Source organism: Schistocerca gregaria, chromosome 1 (assembly GCF_023897955.1).
Source record: "Schistocerca gregaria isolate iqSchGreg1 chromosome 1, iqSchGreg1.2, whole genome shotgun sequence".
NCBI classification, from domain to species: Eukaryota; Metazoa; Arthropoda; class Insecta; order Orthoptera; family Acrididae; genus Schistocerca; species Schistocerca gregaria.
In genome coordinates, this window is record NC_064920.1 from 900,417,284 (window position 1) to 900,429,159 (window position 11,876).

The window sequence follows — 11,876 nt, forward strand, 5'->3', positions numbered from 1 at the left end:
TGGTTGTCGTAAACGCTATCATCTGCAAAGCGGTACTAACAACCGGAAGTCCAAAGAAACAAGGAAGTGTTACTTATAGAACTAAAAAATTCAGTTGTAAAGTTGAGGAAAAATCCGAAATATACTGTTTTACAAACTATTGTTTAGGGAGGTAGCGGCTTACGACAGTGTAAAGGGTAGCAAGACAGCCTCCGCCTGCTGTGGGTCATCGAAGGCCAACAGCTGGGCCGGCCAACGCCCTACATGTGGTGTCGCTGCAGCTATATAAACCGCACGCTGGCCGCTCCACTGCATTCGACACACTTGCCTCTCTCAACTTACAACATGAAGTTTCTGGTAAGTAATACAGTCAGTTCTCACCTGAGCCTTTACATTTGTCTTTCATATCAGAGCTAAGAACGGGAGAACGAGCCTCACTCTGTTAGTCGAACATCAAAATTGTTCTTTCTTAAATTTCCTTTCTCTGGTACGAACTTGAGATAATTACCCTCCTCCGCAGTCGATATTGGTAACCTACACCTCTGCGATGGCGCTCGCGTCGGATATAGCTGGTTCGAATCTCTATGGTGGAAGACATTTTCACTACTACTATTTGGGTGGTGTGGGCATAGATGCGAGCGTGAATTTCCTGTCTGCCAAACGTTGCTCTAACGTCATAGATTAAAGTTCAGAACTATCAGCAGTGTCTGATGGAGTTAGAGTATTTAAAACTGTTGATGGTGATCCGTCCTTGATACAAGACAATGACGATGTCACACCATACACACCATAGTCACCTACACTCAACACCTACACGAATAAAGGAAGACCCTCTGCTCGGCTCTAGGATACCCTTTCCGATTACGAATCAGTAGTGCCTGTGTTATGAATAAGTACGATGGAATGTTCTTTCAAACAAACATGCATATACGAAGGAACCTTTCACATACTTCTTAATAACAGATACACTGCTATTTCTTAATTATTCGCCAAAACGAGATCCTCGATTATCAGTAAATATGTCCTTCCTGGACGGGAATATGCGTAAAGTACGATTGCAGGCTATGGCACATGGATGACGACATTTGCAAGTTTGGGTCTACCAGTGATTTGTGCACGGATAGCCGAAGCGCTTAAGGCGACGCCTAGCGTAGAGCGGGAAGTCCGGTTTCGCGTCCCAGTCTGGCACAAATTTTCATTGTCTTCATTATACAACCAATGATGTGTCATATTCGCAAAATCGAATACATTTCCTGCTTTTTCGATTACGCTCCTGAGCCTACTCTTCGGTGTCTCCCTGCCAACAATGCCATACGACTGAGAGCATCTAATAATTCACAGAAATATCAGTTACAGAAGTGATGGGCAGTACGGAGCAACCATGTCTCTATCATTTGGCGTTTCTCTTGTTTAAACAGAGCAGTATCAACCACGAGTTGGGTATCTGGCACACGCCCGTATTCGAAAATCATAAACGTTCGTGAAGAAAAGCCTGTAGCGCAACTATATAACAAGTGTTATTACTTCATTTGACAATTGAAATATTACAACAGCCTCGTAAAGTCATCATTGGGGCAGATGCTGCCGCAGTAGACTACTTCAGTAGTACCATTCACGAAGAAAATATTTATAAAACGCTAAGTACGGTTTACACTACGTAGCACTTCGTAAGAAAACAGAACATCCATTGATAATGGTAGGTTATATCCGCTTTCGTCACATAGATTAAGTTTCTCTATGACCTGGGAGCAAAGTTGGACAGATTCTTTTGATTAGGCCGCGGCCATCATACTGTCTGTAGTTATGCAGTCATAGCTTGTGCCCTATCTATGGTGACTTCGATATCTACTAAGCTCCCTTTTTCTCCCTTTGTGTAACTGAACATAACTGTGTTTGTCTTCATGTCCAGTGGAAGTACACCAACAGATTGAACCATATAGATAACGGTAAGTACGTTGGTGTCCTGAATTAAAGCAACAAACAGAAATTTTGCAAGGTTGCGTTTATATTGCTACAAAACGGATGTATACAGGTGATAGTAAAGTAGAAACAATGTATGGACTACAGAATATATGCAAGTGCAAGATGTATAGTGATAGACAAAATGTGTTTCCTTTTTTTTTTCAACCTAATGGATCTGCACACACGCTACGACAACTGATTAATGTGCTCATTATGGGGTGTGACCACCTCTGCCAACAATACACGCCTGGCAACAACGGGGAATGCTGTTAATGTTGTCATCAATCTCGTGTTGAGGCAATAACGCCGATTCGTCCTGCCGATCTGTTCGCAAATTTGGGAAAGTGGTTGGTAGTTGCTGACATTACGCTACCCGTGTCCCTAGTGCATACCATACATGCTCTATTGGATTCAAATCGGGGTAGCGAGAATGCCACGTCATGCGTGCAGTGTCTTTGTTTCTAAGAAAAGATCAATAACTCATGCTCTATGAGGCCGAGCACTATCGTCCACTAATACGAAGTCTGGACACGCAGCCGCTCGCAACAACCGTACATGAGGTCCCAAGATCTCTTTCATAATACCCGGCAACAATTAAACCTGTCAGGTTCACCCGTACAATTTCATGAGGGGATGTTCGAGTGGTCAACATAAACGCTGCCCACACCATTAGCAGTCCTCCTCGATATCTGTCTCTTTCCTCAATGTTCGGGTCTCGAAGTCGTGTTTCATATTCTTCTCAGAATACTGGCCCACTGTTCGGCGGTCCGGGTGGCATGTGACTACTACACTTTAGACGTTCGCTTCTGTGAAGAAGCTTCAGGGGTACAAATACAGCACCTCTCTGACAATAGAGGCCACGCTACTGAAGCCTGCTGCGCACAGTTTGTTGGTTCAAATGGCTCTGAGTACTATGGAACGTAACTTCCAAGGTCATCAGTCCCCTAGAACTTAGAACTACTTAAATCTAATTAACCTAAGGACATCACACACATCCATGCCCGAGGCAGGATTCGAACCTGCGACCGTAGCGGTCGCGCGGTTCCAGACTGTAGCGCCTAGAACCAATCGGCCAGTCCGGCCGGGCAAACAACGTTTTTCTCGATACGACACGTCCAGGGGATGCTGCGAGATCAGATGACAGCTGCAGTGCAGTACTTAGCCTGTACCACGGTGCCCTTGCAGTCAAATAACGGTGCTCTCCTTCTGATATCACTAGTGCTCGGCCCTGTCCTGATCTTCAGGACACAGTTTAAGCCTCTATAAACTGTCGCCACATCCGAGAAAGAACAGAATGATCCAAATTATGCCATCGGGCCACATCAGTCTGCAACTGTATTACTTCCATTTTTCCTAAGGCCCTTCATCGCAGAGGGTCTGGTATGGGCCATAATGCACCCTCTATGACTTCACCCTCTATGACTGTGTACGCAGCGATGGTGGATATGGGACTGTGCGCCATACACTGCCCATGTGGGACTGCATGCCATACACTACCCCATGTGGGACTGCGCGCCATACACTGCCCCATGTGGGACTGCGCGCCATACACTGCCCCATGTGGGACTGCGCGCCATACACTACCCCATGTGGGACTGCGTGCCATACGCTACCCCATGTGGGACTGCGCGCCATACACTATCCCATGTGGGACTGTACGACATACACTGCCCCATGTGGGACTGCACGCCATACACTGCCCCATGTGGGACTGCGCGCCATACACTACCCCATGTGGGACTGCGCGCCATACACTGCCCCATGTGGGACTGCGCGCCATACACTACCCCATGTTTGACTGCGCGCCATACACTGCCCCATGTGGGACTGCGCGCCATACACTACCCCATGTTTGACTGCGCGCCATACACTGCCCCATGTGGGACTGCGCGCCATACACTACCCCATGTTTGACTGCGCGCCATACACTGGCCCATGTGGGACTGCGCGCCATACATTGCCCCATTTCATAGGTGCCCTGACGTCATCCTTGGCGTGGTTGTCCTTTGACTGGAACGCGATCTTCCCTGCAGAAAACGACCGTAGGAAATCTATTGAAAGTTTCTATCGTTATATCGTGAATTACACACAGAACGAGGAAACTCCGGTTTGTTGCGTCCATTTTTGACATCAGTGTACATTGGCGGTTCCACAACCGCTAATTACTTGATGATGCCCCTCATGTGCCCACGTAGACCGTCCTACTACACTGAGTCCACACAACCGACAGGCTGACGGCCTGGTACTACTTCTACATCTTCTGCAAATCTCAAATGCAATGGTTGCGTTCTTTTAAGGGGATTACTAATATTATATCCGGTTGGCTTATGTCGAATGAAATAACGGTGGCAGTGATGCGTTCACCCCTTTTCTCCTGATTCAGACACGTAATGAATCTTCATTCTGCAGGTGATTGTCTTTGCCGTCTGCGTGGCCATCGCCTGCTGCCAGGAGACGCGAGAAAAGCGTGGCCTCCTGGGGGCGGGAGTGCTGGCCGCCCCCGGGGCTGTGCTGGCGCCGCGTGTACTCGCCGCCCCCGCTATAGCCGCCGCCCCTATCGTCGCTGCCCCCGCCATCGGCCACGCCCCTCTGGGCCTGGGGATCGGCTTGGGTCACCCCATCATCGGCTGAACCGTTTCATACTAATCTATACTTGTCTGTGTGTACTGTGTCTCCAAATATAAAGCCTCTGTAAAATCAGTGATTTGTCTTTTACCTCCTAATACCTTTATCTTGTCTAGTCGTACATCACTGACTACTTCATCCCATGCCCCTGTACTCACTTTTTTTCGCTTCAACAGCTGTTGTCAGTTTCAACAACGCTGATATCAAAACGTTTGCATTTAATATGTCACATCTATGATTATTAAGATTTCTATGTTAGTTTTTATTCCTTGGAATTATTCGTTCGGTTGACATGATACTAAAACCAAAAATTCTCTAGATTCACGTCTGCTCTCAGTGACTTAATACTACGAAAATAAACAGCGGCTAGGGTACATGTGCGAAATTTCCCACTTTTATAGTTTTCAATAGTGAAAGAATTTCAAATAAGTATTGTCGTTGGGATTAGGGTAGTCGTGGAACTTAAGAGAAAATGTCTTTAAAAATCAAGCGAACTACGTGAAAAAATAATCATGAATCTATGATACACCCTGGTACAAATATTCCATGTGTCCAAATACGTGTTAGTACTCCGAATGTACGAAGAGTAGCGACTGTCAGTTTGGCTACATAAGCAATAATTTTAAGTAGCAAAGATTTTCGATTACAGTAAGTTCGTTAGCAGGATTACAATGACAAATACGTTTGTCATTTCGGAAATTATATTCGTTTACGAAAGTCACCTTGTACGACGGGCAGAGATAGTGGACCACCACAGTGATCCTGGTTATTATCCAAGGCAATCCTGTCGAAGAATTATCCAGTTAAAATTTTAAAACAAATAAAATGAAATTTCTGATAAGATAATAAGGAAAGGGAGTCCATCATTCGCGATTAATTTTTTAGCTTCGTATAATATAAAGTATGAAGCTGGGCATCTGTGATGCCCTTTTTCTAGTGATAGTTAAAAATCACTTTTATCTCAAAACTTTCCACGTATATTAAGTCGGCAAGCAGTGTCAGAATTTGGTTAAAATCCGTTCTAGCGATACCTCTTTCATCCCTGTACGATTATATGTTTAGAAAAAGAGTTGTTGACTTGAGAAATAATATACATAATGAACAATGTAGTCACCCAGAGCTTTCGCTATCAATCTTTCACCCTGCAATGGAGTGTGCGTTGTTGTAAGAATATTTGTCGGTGTGAGATTCTAATAATTCTCCGGCTTCTGAGTGGGCAGATTTTAGTTTAGCTCTCCAGACTAAACTGAAGCATTAAAAATTGCTTTCCGAAAACCCATTGAGTTGAGAATCACCCAGTCAGTGCCAGTCCAGCTGGATATGCAGGATTCTTTGTAAGAAGCGCAGCAGGTAGGAGAGAAACTCTTGCGGCTGTGAGGTGAGCTATAACTGGATAATACAACCGGTGATTTTACTGACCCAGAAAGGCAACTATTAGGTTTCGAGTCTCAGTGTGGCATGCGGTTTTAAAAACAGTGCTGGAAACGCTTCTTTTCCCCCCAACCCATTTGATAGGTCGGTGTTTCTTACCCCCAGAGCTATTGTAAGGAAGAAGGAAGATTGAATTTAACTTTTCGTCGACATAGAGGTCATTAGAGAAGGCCAAAAGTGATTGTTGGCTGTCAGTAAGTTGCAAGTGTACCAAAGTTGGTTGAAATCGATAAAGTGGTATAGGAGGCGATGTGTCGCACACACACACACACACACACACACACACACACACACACACACACTTATATACACATACATTTATTTTTATAATACGTGTGGATTGCTTCCCCCGACTTTCGAAATAATTACCAAAACAGGCCGTGACCGAATCTGTGATTGGAAATGCAAATTATCATTTATTGAATCTCTCTCTGTTTGTGAGGAAGGTGGACGGGCCTGCGGGTGGTTCTTCTTCATACCGTGTGTAGTTGAGACGTAAGTCCCTGTTCTTCACACTCATCCAGAATCATTTTCGACAAATTCTAAATTATTCATTAGACAAATGAAGAGAAGAAAACAGATATTCTGGAAGAGATCAAAATTTTTAGTCATTTCACAAATCAGCCAGGTAAACTTATAAACAAACAGTCTCAAATGGAAAATGGAATTTATATCGCCACTTTTGGTTGCATTCTGCTTGCGGCTAATCAACACAAAAAACAACAATACCATTCTTAATTCGCAAACAATAGAAAATAACAGTCACATGTAATTTCCACAATGACATGCAAAATTATTCATGTCACCTAGAAATGATGGGAACTGCCCATTTCGTTATATCTTTTAATAATATTATTTTACTTTGTTAGTTCCTCTCTTTACGTATTCGATTGGATTATTAGATACCCACACTTTTATTCTTTGGTCAACGCTACATCTTGTGGCGTCGCAACTAGTGCGAGCGCACAGTTTTCTATCAAATATTTACTGTGAAATGTAGACAGACTGTAAAGTAGCCATCAGATTAGCATATGTGCTGTAGCGGGCAGATTACCGGTGTCCGTTCGTCTGACGTCACGACCATATGGCATGTCTGTACCGTGAGAATGTAAGACCTGTGCGCTAACTAGCCGCGTGTATAACGTGGAACTTTCATCTTTAATAACTTCTAACTGAGGAACCTGAGGAAATTAAAAGTTAATATACTAGTTTCTGTTATGAATAAAAATAAGTCATCCAAATTTGAGCTTTGAAACCTGCATATTTTGGAAATTAGAAAAATCTTACAGAAAACGCAAATTTCTACAATTTTCGAGTCTAAATAAATACCATTATGTATAGATCACCTTCAGTGACCATCCAACTATGAAACAAAATCACCTTCCGTGCTTTTGTATTTATTTTGAGAATTTTACTTTTAGAAATTCACCTATAACTTTGTTAAAACCATAAATGTTTTGAATTTTTGTGAACAGTTATTTTATATGAGTAGGTGAGAGTGAATGAGTGTGCCTGAGTGAATGAAAGAGGGACATTCGCCATTCTTTGCAAGTGTATAAAATCTAGGTTGGAACTCGCAAGTGTTCAGACGATGTAACCGTGGGAACAGAGTCGCCAGTGGTTCCCCATCTTAGTGAATGTCGGATGTCCAAGAGTGTATGGTATTGTACAAGCAGCCAGAACGTTCGCGAGTATTTAAATAATTTCTGGAAATAAAGTAAAGTCTAGTTTTCCTTTCGGTTTGTTAAATTATACAGTAAATTTTGTGTAACAAGAAATCATGACGTAAATGATTCAGAAGTCATGACTGGTGCGTGCTAGATTTTGGCGCGAGGCGCACCCAAAGAGTTAATTCTGATTGGCTGTGTGATGTGTGAGCCAATGAGATGCGAGGACGGTTAGCAGACTAGGAGAGGGAGTCGCGAGTGGAGGAGGAGTCGCGAAGGAACTGTGATCGAGAAGAGACATGCTTGATGTGTCCTCGCGAATAATGTGTAAAATGAAGTCATAAAACGGCTTCATCGGTTCGGTACTGTGCGATTTGAGACTGGAAGAGTCCAGTAACGCGTAGTGTGAGTTTGAGCGAGTTGTGACTTTTCGTTCCGCGAAAGACGCGAGTAACTTTAATAATTAAAAGCGTGGCGGTACTTCGTAAACTTTTACTAAGTGCTTATGGCGAGCATTAACGTTAAAAAACGAATTATTATTGAACATCGACTGCAAACGTGTATGTTAGAAAATCGTCTGTGTTGCAGTTAAGTAAATTCCGTAACTTTGAAAGCTAATTCTGGCGGGGTTTGAGTGTGGATAGAATTGTGAACTGAACTTTCTTCAAACGTAGATTAGCGGGCTGATGATCAGGCTTAAAGACAATAAAGAGCTTAAATAGAATTACCAACTTCGCGTTCTCGTTTGAGTAAACAATTACTACCATTCCAATAACTCAATTTATTTAGGAAGATTGCTCATAGATTGTATTTCAGCAAACATGTATCGCGGCCTCCGGTGAGCGGCTATTAAATTGCAGTTTCTTCAACACTGCTTTTCTGCAATTTTTCCAGTAGCTGCTATCAGGAGAGGCGAGTGCAGCAACTACCTAAGAAACGAGGTAGGTGGATTTTCTTTCAGGGAAAGGAAACTGCGCGATAAGAGCCGGACCCGTCGCAATCTGTCAATATTTCCCACAATATATGCACAAATTAAGTGTTAAATCTGTCAAAAACCTAGCACAGTTTGTAAACCAATACCATTTGAGACACCAATCGTGAAGATGCTGCAAATTGAGACATTTGGAAAACTAAAAGGTAACATTTTTCAGACTTTCGTCTCAATAGGACCTATAATAGAAGCGTAATATATTATCTTAATCCATTACTAAATGTTGGCATTCACTTTTTAAGCACTGGAATGTTCTTCCGATGTTAAAAAAAAAGTAATCCAGGAAATTAATATTTTCCCAAAAATGAAAACATTTTCCAAGGTACAAACGTCATGTACGTAAGTTAACCAAAATTTGCTACCAAGTACATGGTGTTACAGTACAGTTTTAAGCTCTAAATAAATCTCTGAAACATTCACTTTTCTGATAAACGGAATGTCTGTAACTGCAGATACAGAAACCTCTAATATTACTAAAACTGGATGTAAGAACTGGGGTATTTTGAAGAAACGTGGTTCAAAAGCACTGTACGAAATTTCCAAAACATTAAATGTTGAAATTTCTCATACTGAAGAGAAATTTGCAGAAGAAAAACTGCACAGTTGGTTCTTTCCACATGATTGGACGTGTCACTCTGAAAATGCATTTTCCACTGTGGAAAATATTTATCACTAACATTTACAGTAATTCACAAAAGAATTTCGCCTCAAGCTGCCGTAACTAAATTAATTCTTTACAGTATATGCCAGAAAAACAGCTGAGACAGGTTTGTTTATTCAGACGTTTGGTGTCCCTCCACGAAAGAGAATACCAGGAAAAGCCGGCGGAAGCAAAGTAAGCCAGCGCCGACTGGAAGCCACTCTAGGCAGACCGTTGGCGCCAGCGATGCCGACCGCGTCTGTCTTGTGTAGCCCTGTGGCCCTTTTATGTGGATAAAGATCTTTCTTCTCGTCCACAGTTTTTCGCTGTTCGCTGCTTTACTATCATCACACAAGTGCGCACTTTATGACAGCAATACTGACCACTGGACTCTAAATAGATTTTTAGCTGTCGTGAGCTTCTTCTCCGATATTGGGGTCGGATTACGACTTGGTATCTGTGCTATCACAGATTTCGCCTGTGCAATGACATTTCCGTCCGTCTCAGTAGCTGGGTGGACAGCATAGATGGCTTCCACGAGGAGGACACAGATTAGATTCCCGGTATTGATAAGGACTTTTCCTTCGTGGGAGTACAGATACTGCGTGCTCTCAGCTACTTGTCCGAGCAGTTGCGTCTGAGTGGTCTGTAGTTCTGCAATGTGACCGGGAGAGCGGCGTGCTGATCCCTTGTCCTCCATACCGCATCGGCATGATGTCGCAAGGCAGAGGATAACACGGTGGCCGGTTGACATCCATTGGGCTTCCACTACCCGGCGAGGAGTTCGTTTAATAGTAATTCTGCCTTCGTATAAGAGGATGGCATGTTTCTTAAAGACATCTATTTACCACACGAAGACAAGTTCCGAAACAACATGAATTTGGTGATACAACATTATCATTTTTCCACATATTTTGTCTTATCTATATGGGAAAAAGTTCATAGAGATTTCACACGGCACTAGGCCTTATACCAGTGGATTGTTCATTTATAGAGGTGGTTGTATTGCTGTTGTGTATTAATGTTTTGCCATAAACGCATAGGATCGAGAATAAACAAATGAGAGCTTACGTGAGGCAGAAGATATGTAGAGTTATTGTGGTTTACAAACCTCCATCTACAAAACTTTTTAAGAGTGGAATAAAATGATAGTCTATTTTCAATTGAGAAACTTATTAATTTTAAATACGTGTTCCATTAGCTCAAAATAACTTGTCATGAAAAAATTTTAATGTGTCTGTTGCTTACAATTATTTTTCAGAATTGTGTATGAACGGTGTCAAACTTCAAACTGTACAGTGAAATGTCTGCCATTGTAGGGTTTGAAAAAATTTCACTACCTACACAGAAAGAAGTACTAGGGGCAAATGTGTCGAGGGTCGGGGCAAGTGGTACACTTATGCAAATGATGTCGATAAGTTTCTCGAACCAACTGCATTGTAGCTGCAAATATTTTAGAAAAATCTCTTAGGAAGAACACTTTCGTATATAGCCTTCGGAGTCAACGATACATAAAATCCCACTCTTCGCCATCGCGTTCCGACGTTAGTGTTACCTTGGTTTGGAGGATATGTGGCACAAGGATACACAAATTAAAAATACAGTAGCAAAGAGCAACGGTAGCATTACGAAGAGGTCTCACTGTCATGATATTCGATTTCATTTAAGTGGAAAATTTCGTTTATTGAGATTACTGTCCAAATCGAAAACATGCCAGTCATTCATTATGTATCTGAAATTGACATCAATTATGCGTTCCAGATATTAATTTTAGCGATGAATACAGCTACTTTCCTCCTGGGGAAAGGGGGGGGAGGAGGGTATCACGCTTGATGGGATAGAGCTTGGGCGAGGTAATGTTAATGGATTCAAATTTTGGTGAAACAATAACTAAAAAGAGCAGCAAAGCTACTGACAATTGATAGTTTCATTTGATCTTTTGATATGTAATTAAATTATGCACAAGTACTAAGTACGTATAGCGTAATTTACGACATTATCTTCAAGAATAAAATTACACGAATCACCAAAATAATATTATTGCATGCTATAACTTACATTTACAGCAAATTAATGCATCGAAGCTCTCTTACAGCCTATGTGTTAATGATATCATTAATGAAAGTTTCTGAATGTTTGTCGTACTCTTCAGTTGACCCCTTTACACAAGCATGAAGCATATCCTCACCCATCCTGTTCTTAATTCTCTCATCACCGTATTCGCTGTGCTAAATGACCTCTCTGCTCCGGAAGTAGAAACGAAAATGCACGGGTCACATTCAGGGAGTGTCCTTAGTACTTCATAGCAGATGTATCCCTTTAACAATATCAGAAGACGAATCTTCCGCTTAGGAGCAACGTATTTAAAAGAACGCAACTCTGCAGTGACATAGTCAACACCAAGCACAGCTCTTCACAATCATTATCATCAAACCCTTGAAATGGTATAAGACTTTCAAAATATGTTCTTAGTTCTCTCACTTTCACAGCCTTATCATGAAACTATTTATCAGTTTCATGAATCTAACTTTTCACAAGATGCCTTAAGTTTTTATAGTTTGACAGTTTTTTCTTGTCCTAC

At 42.1% G+C, this 11,876-nt stretch overlaps 1 protein-coding gene across 1 annotated transcript; it reads left to right on the top strand.

The window, feature by feature from the left end:
- Positions 1 to 298: 298 nt before the first annotated feature.
- LOC126274545 (cuticle protein 63-like) lies at positions 299 to 4,641 on the top strand. Its single transcript, XM_049977123.1, has 2 exons — positions 299 to 336; positions 4,351 to 4,641. The coding sequence occupies exons 1-2, from the start codon at positions 325 to 327 to the stop codon at positions 4,570 to 4,572; spliced, it is 234 nt and encodes a 77-aa protein (XP_049833080.1). The 5' UTR covers positions 299 to 324; the 3' UTR covers positions 4,573 to 4,641.
- The last annotated feature ends 7,235 nt before the right edge of the window (positions 4,642 to 11,876 follow it).